Source organism: Aquila chrysaetos, chromosome 9, assembly GCF_900496995.4.
Source record: "Aquila chrysaetos chrysaetos chromosome 9, bAquChr1.4, whole genome shotgun sequence".
NCBI classification, from domain to species: Eukaryota; Metazoa; Chordata; class Aves; order Accipitriformes; family Accipitridae; genus Aquila; species Aquila chrysaetos.
Window position 1 is genome coordinate 2,467,403 of NC_044012.1, and position 21,477 is coordinate 2,488,879.

At 36.4% G+C, this 21,477-nt stretch overlaps 1 protein-coding gene across 5 annotated transcripts in view; it reads right to left on the reverse strand.

Moving 5' to 3' along the window:
* The window catches only part of LOC115345353 (BTG3 associated nuclear protein), a 154,808-nt gene that overhangs the window by 49,841 nt on the left and 83,490 nt on the right, over positions 1-21,477 (reverse strand). For 2 of the 5 annotated variants that reach the window (XM_030023920.1, XM_041125653.1), the window contains exons 10-11: positions 20,715-20,777; positions 18,283-18,327 (exon numbers count right to left, since the gene is read on the reverse strand). In XM_030023920.1, the coding sequence (XP_029879780.1) occupies positions 18,283-18,327; positions 20,715-20,777 (108 nt within the window). Of the gene's footprint in view, positions 1-18,282; positions 18,328-20,714; positions 20,787-21,477 lie in introns of those variants that run through there. The other 3 variants (XM_030023919.1, XM_041125652.1, XR_005933108.1) reach the window with 2 other exon arrangements.

A 21,477-nucleotide genomic window follows, 5' to 3' on the forward strand; every position in this document is an offset into this window, starting at 1 on the left:
AACCTTCACAACCCTCTACATGTACTTTGTCTCAAAACCTCAGCTTTTAAAGGAGCTGTCCCTAACACTGCACCTTGCTAGTGAGAGCATGATGACCTGGCACAATTAAGTTTTTTCCTGAAATAAGTTTTTGAGAGCTCTCACGTTGCTACCATGAAAGGCTGTGGAGGAAGGATTAACTCTATAACATAACATTGACAGGACTGATTTATAATGAAAAATACGATATTGATGAGGAAAGCAGTCTCAAGTAACTCAACTGAAATGACACTAACACAGGAATATCAAACCACGCAGAAAATGAGAAGGAAAAAAAGTGGCACTCCCTTGTATTTTCTGATCTCAATTACCACTCACACTCAAATGTTGTGATTTTTACATGAAGTCATAATTTGAAATCACATTTATGGTGTTGTGCCAGAACCTTTGTGCTCCTGCCCACACTGGGATAAAAGAGCTGGAAGCCTGACAGCGATGAAGCTGCTGAAGTTTTACCTGGCAGTCACTGCGGAACCCAAGGGACTAAGTTGCCCAAATCACTCTGAATTGGAGAAAGGCTGTTAGGTCTTTGAAACCAGTTACACAAAAGTGGCATGAACATACTTCAAAGGCACTAGCGCAGTATATTCATGAAGTTTCAGCAAAAAGCACAACCAAGAAGGAATGTCAGAACAGCCAGGAGCCAGGAAGGCAGCCTTTGATGGCGCTATGAGAACAGAGACCAGGGGAAACCAAAGCACAGCCAAAATAAGAAGATTCTTAAGGAGCCAAACTTTTCCTGGAGCAACTAAAGAAAAAAGATGCCAAAGACTATCCTGAGGGAGAAACATGCCCCTGATTAGACATATGGATGACTATTGTAAATAAAATGTAGGAGACTAGAGAAAGTCTACTTTTTGACCTACAACGAGCAGCTCAAAAAGGCTTCAAAGAACAGGACACAAAAAAAAAAGAAGATTTTATTTAAGCTAATTCTTAAGATAGTGCTATATAATCCTGAGAACAGAAGATCCATGCCTGTTTTTCCACAGGAAAAAAACTCCAGAGTCAAAATAATTCTAAAGCAACTTTGAATTTACAGCTTACACAAAATACAATATTCTAGTACCAGAGAAGTCTGTGCAAAAACTGTGGAAGTCAAAGAGCTGGCTTCTGTCATGCCCATGCTCTCAAAAACAAAGGTTCCCTGCTACCTATCAACACTGATTCCAAAATATAAAAATAAGGCCTGTGCTTTTTTTACGGGGATGTACCTAATCCAATCTCATTTAAAAAGGCATCTGGGTCCTCCATTTCATTGAGTTCTCCATTCAACTCTCATATTTTTGAGGCTACAATAGAACATTATAGCTTAAAAGACTTACATCTCTTCCATAGTTTAGAACAGAGATTTTAGAAGAAATGTTGCCTAGTGCCCACCAACTTATAAGATGATGAAGGAAATAATTAACACTGAAAAGTCTCCGTAACTGAAGTGCTGGCCATGTTTAGCATCAAAAAAACCCATCAACGCTGCAAACTTCTACACAACAACAAACTTCTTTGCTATCAAGATGACATAGATGCAATTCATATAACCAAATTCTTTTATACCCATATATTTAAGTGTTACATATTTCCTATATATTTTCTAATGGAGGGAGCATAATTTTCTTTGATCAGTAATAAGGGCTGGTCTCAACTATGATGCATTCACACTTCAAATGAAGGTTTCACAACAATGCTTAGGAAGCATGGTTTATGTATTTGCAAAAATATCCCAGCCAGAATCATCTATGCTGCTGAGGAATGCAAATGTCTCAGGATGCTCCAGAATCCCACTCTGCTGTTAACCTTGCCCTGTAGCTCTGTTTTTATTACTAGATTGTAAAACTTTGTTCACTGAAACAAGATATTTTTGTTCAGCAGTAGATTTCCTTTACAGCATATATAGTCTTTCTGAAAAAGCCCACAGCTACCAAATTATGCCTTTAAACTGTTCTTTTAATTCCTGACAGCATCTATTGGTCAGAGAAAATAATGTTAAGTTTGTTTGTATTTTGTAACTACTGCGCTGGCTGCGACACCATCATTCCCCAACAGTATTTCAATAACAGGCTTCACTGAGAGAGGCATATGGGAACTGTTCCTCCAATCTTTTTCATTTTTAAAGTAGCTATTCTCAAAACGATTCTCCTCTTAGCTACAGACTTAAGTCTTTGCACTGTCCATAACAATTACAGATATGAAGGAAAAAGCATAATTTTAAAGTAACTTTCTCTAAGAATGCATCGCAAACTCAATGCCCCGGCATCATGCTGAGCATGGTCACAACTCAGAAGTCACTGCTTGGGTCTTCTGGGGGGGGGGTTAATTCAACTTCCATAGCACCTGCAACAAAGCTACATAGGCTACACGCTTGAGGAAACCTGCATATGCACCTATTCTTAATTTCACAGGAGTAAGGACCACATACGTTAGTAAAATTTAACACAGACAACGCTTTTTAAACATGAGCTCTTGCTGCTTATATAGCCTGGCATAAACCATTCCTTCCAGTGAGATGCTATCAACAACAAAGCAGATAGTGTCATATGAACCATAAAACTTAATGGACCATAAAACTAAATACATCATAGCCTCACAGGAGGCAGCTATCATTATTATTACTGTGCAAGTTCATACTCTTTAAAAAGATGACTCTAAAGCAGACTGGATTTTTTTTATTGTTTTTTAACACTGAAAACAATTTTTACTTTTATCTTTCCCCTCACAAAAACATTTCATTTTGACATATTTTGGTTTGACTACCACAAAACTAAGTAGAGTGTGTGTGTGTGTGTGTGTGTGTTTTTACTCCCCTATTTCCCTGTTTTTACTGCTTATTATATTGCAGTTTTTCTCACTGAAGCAAATACAGAAAGAACTTTCCAAATCAGGAAAGAGGAAGTCTGGGGAATTTTTTAGCTTTTGATTTTTGCACTAAGTTGGATTGAAAAATGCAAGGATTTTTATTTCATTCAAACATTTTGCACCAATTTCTGCTTTAATAATAATTACAGTAAAAATGCAAACAGATGACAAATCAATTTATCATTTTAATAAAATGTTTTACTTGAAATGGAAAACGCAATTCTCAACAAATTCAACATTTGGAATTAATATGGCATTTGTATGAATTTAGAAAAAATTCAAAATAAATGTCAGTTCTTGTACTGACATCAAGGTCTGACTAATAAAAAACAAACCAATTAACCACAATGGCTGAAGTCTGTGACTTTTAAGTTCTTTTCTTGATCATTAGTGTTTGCAAATACTTGGAATAAGAGCTGCTGGATGCCATGTGCCATTACAGAATTGGAGCTGCGGAAAACCACCAACTTGTCAGTTGTGTTTTCCTGGTCTAAGCAAAACAGATTTAAAGAGATACTATTCACTTTCAGGGGATAATTTAAATAGCATTGATTTTTTTTTTTTTTTTTATGAACTATACTTCCTTTTTTTTACAATTATGCACTAGTCCACAGTTAAAAGGATGTGAGTTTTTCATTACAGGAAATTCTGGAGAGAAAAAAAAAATACAGATTTGTCTGGAAATGTCAATTAAGGAGAGAAACAATGAGGAAGGTCAAATTCTCTCTCAGTCAGTATTGACAAAGTCTGAGAAGTAGGATTGCACTGTTACAATTTTACAATTTATATAGCTTTTAGATAGAGGCTGAAAGGAAAAGCTTTTCTACTCAATACTTCAGGCAGGGAAAAAATTATAAAACGAACAATAAATGCTTATGAAACAATCTGGCTTAGTCTGATGTAATGGAACAGGAAATAAGATTAAAACTGTTAAAAACATGGAATGTCAGTACTTCTCTCTGGAAGGTGCCGGTTTCCAACACACCACAGAAGTCATCAGCCTTGACCAAAGCTAACAAAGCACTGACTTCGCTAACGGTTTGCTATAGCGTGATTGCACGTTGAAAAGTGCTACAGGAAGCAAGAGACTGATATTAACGCACTAGTGCTGCTGCTGCTGGCAAGCAGATCAAGAGCAGTAATATCGTCCATTCGGTCAGCTATTTTGCAACATTCTAGGAATTCTTTTATTCCTCTGACTCTGTTAGCTTTGCTGCAAGTTTTCATCGGAGCTTTCCAGAAAATCAAGTGATACGAAATTACTGTACGGTGAGAAGGACAGTTAAAATTTAGTGATACTTAACTGTAGCTTCTGGCAGTGTTGCAAGCCATTAAATGTGTTGTCTTACTATTAAAAGATATGTTCACAGAAAAAGAGGGCCCAATTCCGACTTCAGAGGTACTGACTTTGTAAGGGTGTCATTCCTTTTTCATTAACCAAGTCAGTCTCGATCTATACTATCATCAGCGAGACAAAATTCTGCTCTTTTAAAGGCGACAGATTTTTTTAAAAAATCAAGTTTGACAGCAGTCTCCAAATATATTCCACTATCTTCCCATAATAATGAAAAAGACACTATTCAACACATGGAAAACTAAAGCATCTGTGTATCTTCAATAAAATACCTCCAGAAAGACCCAGATATTAGTATGCCAAGACTTGTATTCTTCAAAGCAAGTGATCTAAATTAAATTTTCCCAAAGGAAAGGAGCATTTCTAATGAAGACATTTACAACTGATGAACTTAGCAAATGCTCTCATATAATGCTATAAAAGAACAGAAGAAAGTGCCCCCTGAATAGTTTTATCTACCCATTTCTAGGTCAATAATTCAGAATCCTGGATTTCCTCAACTACTACTTATCTACTTCAGATAATGTACGTGGACACAAATGAAAATCATCTTAATTTGGAAAATCTCCATGGAAGAAGGAGCATCTGTTCCCTGTGTTTGGGGCTTTTAAGTATATACTGACATGAATGGTCACGCAATACAATCATGAAACTCATGAGTAATTTTTTTGTTGCTGTTAAGAGTTCAGTGTTGGCCTAAACGGACTCCAAATAATGGTAAAACTGTTAGCACCACTTGGAAAAGAATTAGGCCAATAACATGTTTTTGACAGTTCGATTCCCATTACGCAAGTCTAAGTCTTATTTCCTTTAATTCACAATAAATGATACACTGATCACTCCTTTCTTCAGGTTTCAGATAAGAAAAATACACACCAAAAAGTAAAATCATTTGGTATTTTACCATACACCTTTGAAGATCAGCATCCTGTTCTCTGGTAGTGCACAGATATACAGACAGAATAGTCATTCCCTGAGGAGACTTAAAATCAGGGTTCACACCAAAATGCAGTCCATTAGCATATGGCTGGGTGAGACACACAGAGTGAATATCATAGGCAAAATTTTTACCTTCACTATTGATTTTGGACATACCTCTGTACACAACACTAGGAGATGTTCTCTTTTCTGTACACTTACAACTCATTTCTACCCCCTGACAAGGTCTTTTTTATGTACTGACCTATTATAAAACACACCTTGAAGGAAAACACGATCCCAGCAAAGTCAACAACAAAAGTCACTGTGCCATTGTTGAAACAACGTCATTCATTTCTCAGAGCATGGCCTCTGCTTCGGTCTTTCTTACAGCTTTCTCCTCTCTATGTGGACATCTCCTTTGTTCATTCTTACAGTATAGCACATGTCCTATCCTCAAACTGCTCACTATTGTCTCCCTACCGTTATTTATGCAAAATGCTGTAATACCTGCCTTCTGCTAAAAGAAAAACTCAAAAACCAAAAATCTCACAACACAGTTCTGGAATTGAGAAGTACTGTTCAGTATTTTTTCATTGCTAGCTGTTATATCTACTTATTTACTGGCACCACTGACATTTTGCCTCTGACTCAATTTGATGCATTACAGCAACTTCTGCAATGCTCAGCGTCTTTGTCAGTGAAACCCATGAACTGACTTAGTCAACACCGTAGTACCAACTCAGAAGCAAAACAGAGCGAGTCTTGGAAATCATACACAAGCTAAGTGTAAGACGGGCTGGATCTGAAGACGGTGGTACTTCTGTGTCATTAGTGTGGGACTGAGATACCTCATTTTCAGTGGCATCACGAGCCACCTGTAACAAAACAGTTAACTAGAAAATCACACTAACATGATAAATAACTTAATTCGAACACTTCCTCCTGGTGAACTCTGTAACACTTCTGCTGTTTAACACAAATACTTAGCAACATTCCAGAAGCATGGAATGACATATTTCAGGAATAAAAATAGTTGTAAAAAAAGGAAGCAATTTATAAAACAGATTCATTCATAGCTCAACCCTTGTTGGAGCCCAAAGTTTCTATCAAAGAAAAAAGAATATCTGCGTGTTAAGCAGTACTGCTTTTTGCTTCCAGATCAGTCAGAAACTGATAGCTCTAGCTGAATAATTGATGGAGCCAGTATACAACAATTAATCCCAGCAGACTGGATCAAATAAAATGAGCAAGTTTATAATTTAAAGTACTTATTCCACAAAGAAGAATTTTGTTTACAGAACACTAAAGAAATGGCTAAGGCAAGCTACAATGGATGATTTTCCAAACATACTTTCCAAATGTTACTCACAGTAATACATAGATGTACTTCGACTAAAGTAAATATATTGCAGCTAATTAAAATAGCATCTGAAATCAGAAATTAAAAACATGCTGTTGATGTGGGATTTCAATGCCTAAAATAAGCAACAAAGTGGTCATCTTGTAGTTTTTTTAATGTATGCACTTGAAATAGAAACACACATTAACTATTAAAAAATACACTGAACTATATGGCATCCTATATGGTTTGTTTCAATCAGCATACAACTCACAAAATGAGGCTCTTTGATCATCCTTCTTCAGTTTATTACATATTCGCTCAGAAAGACTGAAATGTTTTAAGGATTCTGGAAAATTGGACTGAAAATTTATTTGAACTATGGAAAGGATTAAATACATGAACAACAGACATAAAATTCAATCAACTGGTCAAATCTCACTATGTTTAACATTATCTTGTTAAAACCCTGAAAAAATTGGGTAAATCATACAGGTTTTATTCTAAAAAAAGATAGGCTCATTCTTCATTTGCAATCGAGCCACTGTGGTTTAATTTTCAAAAAGGGATAGCTTTTGTGACCAAACTTGGCAAAAAGCAATTGTTTTAATGGAGAGGAGACAAAAAAGGGGAGCCGTTTCTCATCTCCACGTACTTAAATTGGTCACAAAAGATTTCCAAAATCATGACCACCATTTGTGAAATACCACAAAATCCCATTGATCATTTAACATAGGCAGACAACACAGAAATCTGGAAACAGATTTAAGTCATCAAGATTTACTGTTGTGCTTAACATAGTGGAAAGATTAATTATGTTAATGGCCTGAACTCTGTACTTGCCATTTAGTAACCTGACAACACGTACACATGCACACACTTATTTTGTTTTTCATCAGGATGAAACAAGATCTCTCCACGTTGAACAGCTAAGCAATCATCAGGGTCTGCCAGCAGCAAGCAAGTAGTTGGTATCCAGCCAAGGATATTAGCATTATAATGTATCCAGTATCAACCCATCACAGGCACTGACAGTCCAATTGTACCAGCCATTCCCAAAATCCTTCTTGGGTTGGAATCTGGAATGTGGGACAGTGGTTTCTGAACACACACATGATGCTAGAGGCATCCCTAATATTTAAAATAACTGAGCATAGAACTATTAGAGCATAGAAAGTGGAACAGTGATGGGATAAGGGCAAATCTGCAGCATAAAGACAGGGCTCATATCACATGATGAGAAAAATCATAAATGAAGAGCACTAAAAAAAAATAAACAAAACAAAAAAGAAATGATTTCTCTAGATTAGCACAGCAAGATAGCTTTGTGATGACTGCTATTCTACAAGCAGAGATTTTTATTACCAAAATCTCTAATAAGAGACAGCTTAGACCTATGCCTTCTATGAAGGTGGAGAAAATTATTTTTCCTTATATTTAAAAGATTATCACTTCATATCTCATCTCTTCTTATTAAGTTTACAGCAATATTAAAACAAGATTTGGGTGAATAAAGAACATAATATACTCCAAAATAGAGAACATATTCTTTGGAGCATTATAAATGCTCCTGTCTGCTTGAATGGAATTTTAATGGAACAACCCACCCTCTTAGGAGAAAAATAAAAAAGGATGACAGAAAATATTATCCTTTTCCAAAACCTTCATTAAACAGTCTTGCTTTACAACCACCACAGATCACTCTATGGACTCTGTCACTCAGGGACTGTATCAAAGAAAGTACCTATAAGAGATTAACAGATCACCTTTATTAATTCTTTCCACCACTCAGAACATTTTTACAAATGGAAACAAGTAATTTGGAAAAAAAAAAATCCTAATACATACCAGTATTAAAATAATGGCTGATTTTAACATATCTCTGTACTTTTTACTACTTTTGATCAGCAAGCCAAAGAAAAACAACCAAGTTCGTGATGTGAGAAAGGTAACAGTGCAAGGCTCCGCGGGTCATTAAGAGAGACATTGTATTGGGAGCTGGGACTTCTGAACAGAAGACAAAAATAGTTGCGTGACATAATGTCTAAATCTTGAGAAGCGCTAGGGAAAAACTCTATGTTTAAAACACAGACATTATATTATGTGCTTACAGCCAAGTATCTGCTGGAATTTACTGTTTGCTCCCAAAACAAATCTTTACCTGCGTCACTGAAATGAAGCATGAAAGCAGGGTCAAATTTGAATCCTCTGTTATTAATGGGAAGCTATTTCTTTATTGTCACACTTTGCCAAAAGCTGAAGTGACAAAAAAATGCCATAAATATGAGATTTTGCTGCTGGACACTTTGTTTACTTTGCCTTCAGCAGAGATTTTTTTTTTTTTTTCCCCAGCACATAAAGGTAGGCTGGGTCCCAAATTGGAAAAGACAAAAAAAAAAAAAAAAAAAAAAAAAAAAAAGACAAAACACTGTGTGGGTGTTGATATATGGTAACTAATGATCATTAGTAGATAGGGAAAAACTTCTTAAACAAGTTGACTTGAAAGGGCAACTGCAAACTTTCTTACATGTTATCTCTTAGGTGCTATACTAAGATCCTGGATGAGACGAAGTATTATCACAATAAAATGAAAGGCATCACAATTACAGCTGCCCACAAGACAAGATCAAGGACTTCACATAAAAAAGCAGAGCAAATGTCAGCAAATAACAATCACGAAGTGGCTGATGAGGAATTCAAAGGAAAGCTCAGCATTTTTCAAGAAGCACTATGGAACGAAGATGCTTGTCCTTCTATCAAATGGTAAAACAGAAATGGCTTTGTAAGTCTCAGACCAGTGCTATGCACCTGATGAGCGCTAGTGAACTTCAGTGGAGAGACAGAGAGCAGAGGGCAGACGTGCTCATGATTTCTTAAGCTCACATTTTAAACCTGGTGCTGAACTGCAGATTAACAACAACGAATGACCTTTGATAGTCTACAACATATAAATATCTACACACCAAACCTTAAGTACACTAAAACAACCTAATACTTGCTTTATCTCCAAAGCAGCAATTCCTTTCTTCCACTCCTGATAAACTTAGTTAAGCCCGTTTCTTTCTTCCTTGTTTCCTTCCTTTCCCACATGTAAAATTTATTTGGATACATTTATCTGAAAAGCACCATAAAGTACTCTTTCCACCCTCCATTACATTTAGATGAAAACTTCACCACACAGCAGATCAGTTCTTTTGTGCATTAAGGGAACAAATGTATAATAGTTACTGCTTGTGCCATCCCACACTTACACAAAGATGTTGCCTTCTATTTCATCACCATATAAAGGCTGCTTTAAAGTTGAGAGAAGAAAATGCAAAAATATTTGCTAATTTTGCAAAGAGTCTTTTAATCAGTCCCTACTCAAGGTTGATTAAAAGAAACCAAGTTAACCCGGCATTCAGGATCAGCAACCGGCCCATGAAAGGTTCTTTTCAATAGCTGGAGATATCCTAAAGAAAGTAAATTCATCTAAGCTATTATTTCTTCTTAGCAGCATGGCATTTAGATAGCTAATTTTAGTTAAGTATTGAAAAGGCTGGGAAATGGTGCCACTACTACTTGATACAACCAAAAACCCCTAAAGAGCTGTACATTTTCTGCATACACCAGGGCAAGGACTCATTTTGTCTTGTCTGTTCTTCAACTGATGTCATGTAAACTTAAATAACATATGGAAAAGAGGCTCTAGAAGTGCCTGCTAAGCACTCTGAAAATGGGGAAATATTCATCCATCATGATGAATGAAATAAAGTCCAATTTCAAGAGCACTAAACTACTTCAAGGGAGCGCCAATGTATACCTGCTACATCTTGGAATAGAAAATACAGTCATAAACATGTCTTAGAGTGGAAAATGTTGAAGTACTGATGGCAGTCAGGTGTAACAATTACTACATTTGAGAATGGGCCATGCTGCTGGAAAAAAGTTTTTCCTCTTGACCCAGTTCAGCATACTGTTCTTGGTGATGTATCAGACATGGACATAGCTGGTTTTCTCCATAAAACAAAGCAGTATCTTCTGGCACAAAATAGTGCAGAAAGAAAACTAAATGCAGCCAGTTTGTAAATGAAACTTATGACCCAATAACGTCTGCAGGGATCTGATACCGCTGACTCTCTGGTACAAAAGATTTTTTTACTGCCTTCCCAGCAGCATGCACTGTAAATGAGTAAAAAGATGGAGACAGCACAATGGAAAAAAAAACAACTTAAATCTCAACAAGGTGAAGGAGAAGACTTGTATAAATAGCAGCAACTAGGTATCCTTTTTTGTACACTGCTCAAAATTTGCCAGGGTTGCCCTTCCCACTCCTTTTTAAACAAATTTTAGTTTTGAGGAAAGAGTTACAATACATCTCTAAGCAATAAAAAAAACCTGACAAAAATTACTGGATGTGGTCAGGTTAATGCAGTGAAACTCTCACCAAAATAAATAAAAAAAATTAAAAGACTCAGGACTTTTTTCTTCACCTTAAATATAAAAACAATTAAAAAAACCCCAAACTATTAATCACTTGTTAAGTAACAGAAGATTAAAAAATGTGCTAGCAAAATATTTAGGTTTTCCAGTCTTTAAAGAAAACAAAGAAAACATTTTACACATTTTGAAATTTAAAACCGTAAGGATAGAATTTGAAGCTACTTTCCAGTCATGGTGACTTTTCAATATCTGCTACAGCTTTCTGTACTGATTAGTGAACTTCATCATCCAAAAACTCATCTCTGAAATTTTACATTATTGACAGGGACAGAAGTAAAATTAGACACAAAGAACCAGTACATATTCTCATTGTTTTAAAAAAGTGCATTCACTTTCAGGCTCTCCAAGACAGCGGAAAGGCAGAAGGATCTCGCAACTCAGCGGCACAGACGTGGAAAGAAATGGCCCCGTCACCATAACTACATTAGTATTTAAGTCTTAACAAAACAATACAGAATCCCTGAATTTGCAACACAGGTGTTTTTCAAAAATGTTAACTCATTTATAGAGCAAGGCCTGCTGACTTTCAATGAGCTTCTAAATCACTCATCATTCTCCCCAAAAGTGGATAAATTATGTTACGTAGTAAAAAAAATATGGCATTTGCAATTAAATATCAGAATTAGTTTTGCAGTCTGTAAATACAGAGAATGCATTTTCCCATCAATACCTCTTAAGTAGCAGTTCCCCTTCTGTGGTTTTTTTTTCCTATTTTGTTATGTTTTGTTGACTGCCATTGAAGGACTGTATTTTCCCCAAGTACTGTCTCCCCATATTGGGGTAGAAGAATTCTGTTGTTCTATCATCAAATATAATAACCTGGAGTAAACAATTTGCACAGATTTGTTTCAGGAATGTTATACAGAACGATTGACAACAAGGACCACTGGAGATCAGTTGCTCTCTTACTGGACAGCGTCTTACCCTGTTTACAATTACAGAGTAGGTGCAAACCTACAAAAGCATTTTAAATTCTGCAGTTAAACTACACCTAACAGTTTATTACAGCTACTTTTTTAGTTACCCACACTTAACACAAATATGTTACCCTTTTTCCTATAGTATTCATTTTTCTAGAGATATTTTGTATGTTACTGATCACCTAAGTAGTAGGGGTTTTTCCCCCAAGCTTTTTTTTTAATCCATACACATTTTTAAGTTATAATACACTTAACTGCTTTAAAATTAAATTTCTCAATTTTAATTTGTTAAAATACTACTTCCTCTAGCAAACTAAGTTTTCAAAACTAGAAAGCATGGTGGGTGTTTTTGATGATCTACTTTGAGGAGCAGTCAAAGCGGAGAACACCTCTTCTATGGAATGCCAAATTAAAGAGTGTATGTGCACAAAGGACTACCTTCAACCAAAAAAAAAAAAAATCTTGTAATTAAAATGCTCACACTTAAGTATTTTAAGCAATCTTACTTTATCCATAAATACATTGTGCTTCTATGTGAAATCTGCATAAAGCACATCTTGTTTCAAAACTATTCTCTTCATTTTTGCTCCTAAAAATAGAGCAGACGTGCAAGACTTTAGTACAACCTATTATTGAGGAAGTATCGGTTTGAAATAATCTTTTTTTTTTTTTTTTAAACGATATGAGCAGTTTTTAAGTTCCAGCTGAACTATATTGGAGTTTTAATTTTGTTGTTTTTCTTCTAACAATCCTGTTTGTTTCTCCGTGCATATTATTCAAAGCAGATATGCTGAAACAAGAGAAAGCCTTTTCAATCTACTACAGCAGCCGGGGCAGAAGTTAAGGTCGTCTTCCTTTCTCTCATTTGCACACAAGCACACACGCGTGCACACACAGACCCTATGTCAGCAATGCATGCAGAAAGACTCACGCTGTGAATGTGTCTCTGTCCCCATGGTACGACAGTTTACAAGGTTGATGTCGGAGCAGCACATTTCTTGCACTTCAAATTTCCTCCTCATTTCTTCAAGCTTTCGCTGAGAAAGTAACTGACAATCATCTTAATACTACTGCCCTCTACTGCTTAAAAATTAGGGACAGGAAAAAAACTCCTACTTGTATTAATTCTTGACTGAGGAACTTGAATAAAGAATTTTAGTATTTTTAAATCTAGAACTTTTCAATTAGATGCACTATATGAAAATTAAGAACAGTGGAAGATGGTACTCTCCTCTGTTTTGGATAATATGTTATTATTGAAGTTGTTAATATTGATAGAAACTGCAGTATCTGTTCCAAAGCCTTAGAGTAAAGGCAATTAAAATGCATATTCAGAAAATATATTAAACAGTTTCCCAATAAAACAACATCTGCAAAATGGATAAAAGTGAGCAGAAGCCCAAGTTAATATGTCAACACATTTTTTGTTTGTATAACTGAAAATCATGCTCGAGTTGTGGATTAAATCCGACCTTAAAAAAGTGTGGTGCCCTCACTGAAAAGCAAGGTGTGAATATCTCAATAACGATCAGGGAGGTAAACAGAGATACAAAAAACAGATGTTAGAAGAGTTGGTTTAAGACTGTCCCATAGGTTTGTAAATAGTTTCCTCTACAAACCAACCTATTTTCATTTTAGTTTGATCCAGTCACAGAAAAGATTCACTGGATATTATGTGGGATTACTAGAATAGGGTTTTTTTTCCCCTGAACATTTGGAAGCATTTCTCCCCCTTTTCCACTCCTCCAAGATTTAACAGCTTGCCCTTTACTTCAGACTACAGCAGAGTACAGAAATCGGACAGATGTTTCAAACATAGGTGATGAGGTCATATCTCCTTCTGAGCTGTATTACAGGGTGTACTATGTGTATTGAAAACAGATCTGAACGAGACATCAGATTCATACTGCTCCTGAGGACATTAAAGACAAACTCTCACTGATCTATTTCTCATACACGTCTATATTCTAACCTTTCAGACCCAACAGCAGCTAGCTGCTACTTCGCAGCACTGAAGTCTGCTGTATTTTCTCCATCACTACAGCAATTTTCCAAGCGTATCTTCTCTGATCACAGATTCATATACTCTCATACCATCATTACACATATGAGGATGCTTTTCTAAAGCTCACTGGGTAAGCTACCTCCACAGCCCGGTATCTGAACTCCCCTAGACCTCAGAGCTGCCATAAAGCTCATAGCAGCAAGGTCAGAGTAAAAGTTCAGAAAAAGATAATGCAAACACCGCTGCATACAAATACCTCATTAAGCAGCAGAAAAATGTGTTATTAATGTGATCCCCTCTCTCTCTACGTATATGTAACTCAACAGTTATGGATGGGTCCCAGCACACCACTTTGATTACAAATTTATCTGGAAGAGACTGTGTCTACAACTATATAAGATGCCAAGTTTGGGGTTTTTTTGAAAAATGTAATGTAGCAGAAGCAATTCTGCATATTTCATATGCACACAGTAAGACGACTGATACTACAGAAGCAATTTACACTGGCTAGCTTTTTTTCTGCTAAACCTATCATACATGCTGTTTGTTCCGGATTCTCCAGCTGCTTCTAACTTACCTACAGATACTGATACTAAGTGAATTAAATGCTGCTACTCTTATTAATTTTTCATTCATTGAGCAGAACAAATTGTCAGCTCTCCAGGAATACATATGATCATACTTTAGATTTTAAAGTGCATTAACTTTTTAATTTAAGAACTAAGGCTATTAGTTGAAGACCATTTGCCTGGTGTAATTTTAATTAATTTCTAAATTGGAGAAACTGGCTGTGAGGGTGTACAAAATGGAGTGTCTAAAATGTAGAATCAAGGAATGGCAAACTACTGAAATTCTCTTGTTCTGCCTCTTTACACCGCATGTATATTTCTGAACATTGGCACTACGTCAGCTTGTGCAGGACACACACTGAACACCTCCTGGGATGCAGAACACTGAAGCTCAAAGGAAGAAAAGGATGGAGTTAGGGAGAAAGGAGAGCAGGTAATCAGAGGAAAGAGAGAAACAAGTTAGAAAACTTCTAGTAATTCAAAAGTATAAAATGCAAAGTCCAAAAAGATTCCCACTGGTCCAAGGCTTCAAGTGTTAGTTAATATGAAGTCTAATTATTTTTGCAGTTTGGTATTTTTATTAAACGTGCACTGAAATATGAAACTTTCAACTAATAGAACACATGTGTAGGTAGACAGCATTCTTTTTGGCATGATTTCATTAGTTCCACGAACAATGGTGCCAGAAAAACAAGATCTAAATTCAGTGCAACTACCAGGACAGACAATTCGGGGGGGGGAAGGAGTTAAAATAAACAACTGGCAGCATTCTGCAGAGAAGCTACTATTTATTACTGGTATTACAAAGCTTAAAACATACGTATCGCCTTGGAAATTTTACCGATAAAATACTGATAAGTAGACTTATGCCATTTTATGCTTTAGTTCATTTGAAGCTAAGAACTTTATGCATTGCAGTCCCACCTTCTTGTAAACCTTTTACTTGTGATTCAGAGCGAAAGCCTGCATCAGGCAGCAGTACTAAACCTCACCTGAATAGAGAGAATACCTGACATCTGTTAAGTGTACAATAAGATGTGGAAAACAGCAGCATGAGATCAATTTTCAAAGGGAATATTTAGTAGGCAAGCTAAGATCTAGTATCTAGTACCATTAGTAAGTATATATTAGCCAGCTAAAAATATTCGTTAACAGAAATGCCACATCATTCACTTTCCTTATCAATATTCTTCAGTGTCCCTTGGCAGCGGGCATTAGAGTTCAAAACATGGAAGAAAAAGCCACTCTCCTGAAAAGCAATGGACAGGTGGGAAAACTACAGAAGTCTCTTTGATCACAGGTCATGTACAGATGATTGCAAGCTACTGGATTGTTACGACTTATATTACCACTGAACCATATCATATGACAGGTTTTTGTGCTCTTATCCCACTACAAGTGCCAAGGAAAATGTATTAGTTTCAACTTCCATTCTTAAACCACAAACGCAGTTTAGTTTAACTCATTTTCCTTTGCAATTTTTATGAGCTAATAGTTCAAAAAATGGTCACTTAACACAGATCAGCTGATGAGCAGAAGCCAGTGGAGCCACAGACCTCCCCTCTACCCCCTCGCATAACACACACGGAGCTGTTGCAAGGAATCATGTGAGTGCTACTCATCCACTTGAGTGCAAAACAGGCCCACATGGCTTAAACTGCTGATGAAGGTTTCAATATCTAACACAGAATGGAGATAAAAATCCCCTAAATATTTGCTTGCTCCTATTTTTTGGTCCACTGGAAAAAAGTTAAGCAGCAAATACTTTCAGAGGAGCTTCAGGGTTCCTGTGAATTTGCACAGATAGCCACTGAAGTGTGACAACGCCTGGCTGTTGATGCTCAAGAGACAGCAGTTACTCTTTTGCACCAAAATGCAGCTGAATGCATGAAGAAAAAAAAAAAACCAGCACTTCACCATCTGTGTTCAAGGAAAGTTTAAAAGCAGGGCCCAGAGTACAGTTAGTTAAAAACCCCAAAACTGGATGCTAAACTGATTTCCTACATAGACATGTGCAGACACAACCACTTAGGCAGAAACAAGATTATCCCAAATGTGATATACGATGTAATAGTACAGATGCATTTATATGGATAAGGTGATGTTAATTTCAACAACAAAGATTAAATCATGCTTTTCTTCCCTATCTTGTGTGTGCTCTCGCACACTTCAACAAACATATATCACATATCCACATATATGCACAGACACATGTATGCACACATTTACAAACACATACTTTTAGAATACCTTTCTTCCAGTGTAGCCTTATTCCGCATGTACTAATGCAACTGCTCAGAAGATCAGCAAGACTCCACTTAAGGGCACTTACGAGTTTCAAAATTTTTTACTACTCTACAGAGTTTACAGTTTTTTACTCCGTCACTATTTTAGCATGAGACACGGCTGAATGCTACTGTTGTATGAAAGGACTCACCTCTCCCTGCCTAACATGGGGGGGGTCAGGAAAATATGGTCATACAACCATTTCCCTTAAAAACAGCATGAACTCACAACAACGTTTTAAACTACATTCTTTGGTTCTATTTAAGAAAGAGAGATGCAATTTGTGGAATACTTGTTATGAGTAGATATTTAAAGGGGAAAATAATGGGACTGGGCTATAATTAAAAAAAAAAAAAAACAAAACCAAAAAACCCCAAAAAACTAACTTAGTCTACATGCCACTCTCAGAGAGACATAACACAACCCAACATCAGTCTTTTAAGAAGATGCAATTTGGATAGCAGTATTTCACAAAGGAGGCAAAAAAGAACAGTAAGTACTACAACAAAGGTTCTGACACGTCTCCAAAAAATCACCTTTCCTCATCTCACTTCTGCAGAAGTACTTCTGATTAAAGTCTCAGTAAAGAACACTTAAAGTGGTGGTGGGGGGTATTTTTGTTTTTTAAATACAAGTTAGATTGCTTCCCCACACAAATACTGTATGTGGTCAAAAGTTCAGAGTACTGGTAGTTTCTCAAGGCCTTTGTGTTCAAGCACCTTCAGGATGTGAGCCTTTTCAATTCAGGGCAGCATTCAAGTTCTAGCCATATGTCTCAACTTATTAATATTCAACAGGAACAAAAAAATTCATAACACATTTATTCAAGTGGCCTGGCTAGAAAGCTTCTTACAGGAATATTTTTGTGCTGTGGATATTTCTATATAGCTCAACATTTAGTAAAGTGTGTCTGAGATCAAATGTTAGCAATTTGCTGACACCTGACATGGAAATTCTGCTAATTTAATCACTTATTGACTCATCACTCAAAGTAAAAGCTTCTTTTTCTTACCTCATGTATGCATAAGCACCTAATAAAGCCATCTTATCAAAAAGAACAAAAGCAGATGTGAAAGATCTGTTTCTCCCAAGACAGCCATATAATGAAAAAATAGCTGCTTAAACCTCAGCAATAAATGTTCTTAGGTTTGCACGGACTGCAGTCCACATCTGGCCATAGTGACAGTTGATAACAGAAAAGAACATACTGCACACAATGTAATCAATCCAGTTAGTAAATGTAAAAGTGAAGAGGCCAAAGACAAGAAAGTATAAAACACAAGGATAAAGTATGTTGCACGAGTAATGAAATAAGCTTAGTCAAATTCTTTGAGTCCACAGACAAAAATACTTAGCTTACGTTTTATCATTTTGCAAGTTGTCTATTTAAACAGAAAAACCAGAACAGATTTTGCTCTTTAAAACAGCCACTAATAATGTGAGATCATTCCAATTGCAACATTAATTTTAAAGACCAAAGTAAAATACTGCTTAAAACTCAGTTCTGTTCCTACCTGCCCGTCTTGACCCACGTGAACTTGATGTATCTGCAGGTTTCCCTGTAAAATAAGAGCATTGACAATAAACACAACTTTGGAATTTAAAAAGTTCCTCTGTCCTGAAAAAGGCCTCTTTCTCATCTCATTATTAAACAACTTCAATATTAAGGAAATGTATTAATTTAGGAAATTCTGCTGAGGGTTATTTTGGCAATCCAGCTACAATTCAATGGTCAGCACTTGAACCACAGAGGATAAAAAGACTAAAAAGCAAGAAGGTTTTTCAGCACCAGCATGTTTTGCTTTTTGAAAGTTACTCTAGAATGTACAGTATTTAATGCAAAGTTTGTTTGTATTGCTTTTGAGGTAAGATTTTTGTTTTTCCTTATTTATATAAAACCACAAATTTAAGTCAAACCCTTACTAAACTAGAATTAGCAGTGTAACACTTTTACATGTATGGAGTGCTATTTACTATTTGTTGTTATAATGTTACTGCCTGTGCTAACACATTTTTTTATTTTATCAAAATTCAATTCCAAAGACAAACACAGTTCTATTACAGGAATTACATCTATTACAAAAAAATCTCAATAATGTAAACTCTTTTAAAGGAAACTGTACCTACAAAGTCTAAAAAGGAAAGCAGTATCTTTACAAAATGAAACTTTTATTCATATGCTCAAAGGTGTCTTTTCAAAAGTACACTTAGATTAAGAAAAAACAGCTTCCCAAACCCAGAGACTTGCAGTGAAATAGCACACTTCTTTGAGGAAAAAATACCAATTCTTTGATTTGCGTGTTTTCTGCATTTTCTTTTACTGGCAGCATTTCCCTTTATTTGAAGCTGTGTACATTGTAATAAATTTAAAACCAGATGTTTTCATCTGTCACGGACAAATGCAGTCCTTAAAAGTCTTACATACGGGAACTTCAGATGAAGCCAATGGACACCGGGGCGTGCTTGAACCTCAGGATCAATTACAACTAGTATGTGCTGAATCATAATTTTTCCAGTGGCTCTTTACCCAAGAACCGCTTCAGTTTTATTGTAGCACACTATGCATTCCTTTAGACCCAGACCATTTTGATCCTTTCTTATTTCTCTTTAGGTCTGACAAGCTCTTCAAAGGAGACTGCCTTTAATGATAATATTTATATAATATTTATGATAATATTTATTCTACAATAGCTCCCTGTGTTAACAGTAGTCCTCCACACCAGAAGTGGTTTTATGAGATGTGATTTAGGGTACTTTGGAAACGGATTAAACTAACTCACAGGCAGATATGCTTAACGTTGAGTAAAAAAAAAACTCTACAGGGAAATCATACAGATTAAAATTGTAGTCTGCATTTATGTTTAACCTCTATTTTGCTATTGCTTCTTCATGTAAATAAACTAAGTGCACAAGAAATCTAACAGCAGTCTTAGCAGTCAGAAGCCTCTATACATTCTTAAATAACAATAGCATTCTCTCCCAGGTAAATTCAGCTGGCTTTAACAGCTGTTTTACCTGAGTGGGGGTAAAAAAAAAAAAAGTAAAAAATGAAGGGTTCAGTACTGGATTTATCCATTTCCATTCTAATGTACTATTTTTATGGAAAAAATTACAAAGTGTAAATACTGCAGTGCCAGATTACTTGATCAGTAACGAAGGTAAGTTCACTTCATTCTGCAATATATCATAGAATGGTTTGGGCTGGAAGGGAGCTTAAAGGTCACCTAGTTCCAACGCCCCTGCCATGGGCAGGGACAACTTCCACTAGACCAGGTTGCTCAAAGCCCCATCCAACCTGGCCTTGAACACTGCCAGGGATGGAGCATCCACAGCTTCCCTGGGCAACCTGTTCCAGTGCCTCACTACCTTCACAGTAAAGAATTTTTTCCTAGTATCTAATCTAAACCTACCCTCTTTCAGTTTAAATCCATTACCCCTCGTCCTCATATCTTTACTAGATGGCGTCTGGAGGTTTCTCCAACTCCTGTTCAACAGTTCCCACAATTAAAGACACTGAGTATTCTGAATACATTTAGTTCATAAACCTAACTAAAATATTTTCCTTTCTCAATGGCAGTGCAACCACCTAAGCTGGTTTCCTATAATACTCTAAGTACTAAATTTCCAGCAAAGACCATCAGCCATATACAACAATCATTAGTGTAATACACACAGAGAGCTCTCTTGGCTGGTTGAGGGGAAAAAAAACAAACAAAAAACCCAAACCCACCCCCCCACCCCACCCCCCAAAAAAAAAACCAAAACCAACCAACCAAAAAGAAATGGCCATAAAGCACATTTCATCCCAGCTCCACGACACGCTCTCACTTCCACCCCCACTGGTCTCCGTAGTGTATTGTAACAGATCTCAGAGGTATGGTTTTAGAATCAGGCCCCTAAGTTCTGACCAACGCCTGCTCCATGGGCACCCAAACTTTTGACTTACCTCACTGTCCTGCGTGATTTGGACTTGCTCGCCTTGAGGAACCTGGGCTATGTGGAGATGGCCCTGTGGGATCCGCAACAAAAGAAAACACCAAGGAGCATCAGAAGAAAATCATAACTAGAGGAAGAAGCTATTACCTTGGATTCAATACAGCTTAATGTATGGAAGCAAAATGCTTATTCAATGAAAACCATCAAAGATAGCTTTAAAAAAAAAAAAAATAAAGTGCAACCTTATTTCCCCATCTTTTTATGGAAAGTATAAGCAGAGTGACTTTGAAGAAAGAATGGTTCATTTTCACATAAGAGGAAGGAAAATAGGCATCATAATAAATAACATTTACCTAGTGCATTTCTCTATAGACAAAGTATCTGCATTTTTGACTGATACACAAAGCATGGGACTAACTTGCTTTGGTAGATGAGCATTGTGCCTGAAACATTAATCCCATTTAAAGACCTTGGAAACTCAGTTCTTAAAACAGATACACCAAGACTAACTACTCACTAAGAGTGAGGTTTTAAAAGGTATCTGTAAGTATCCATGTATCTTTGTACATTCGCATAGTTATGGAGAAGTACAGTACCATGCTAAAGACTATCTCTCAAGCTGCTATAAATTGGCACGAAGTCAATAATTTGAATGCAGTTACACTGCTTTATGTTAGTGGAGAATCTGCCCTAACAGTTTTAATAATGTTAATACTTTGTATTGCTGACCATACCCACTACTTCAGAATGGTATCAAGCCTACCATTTGATCA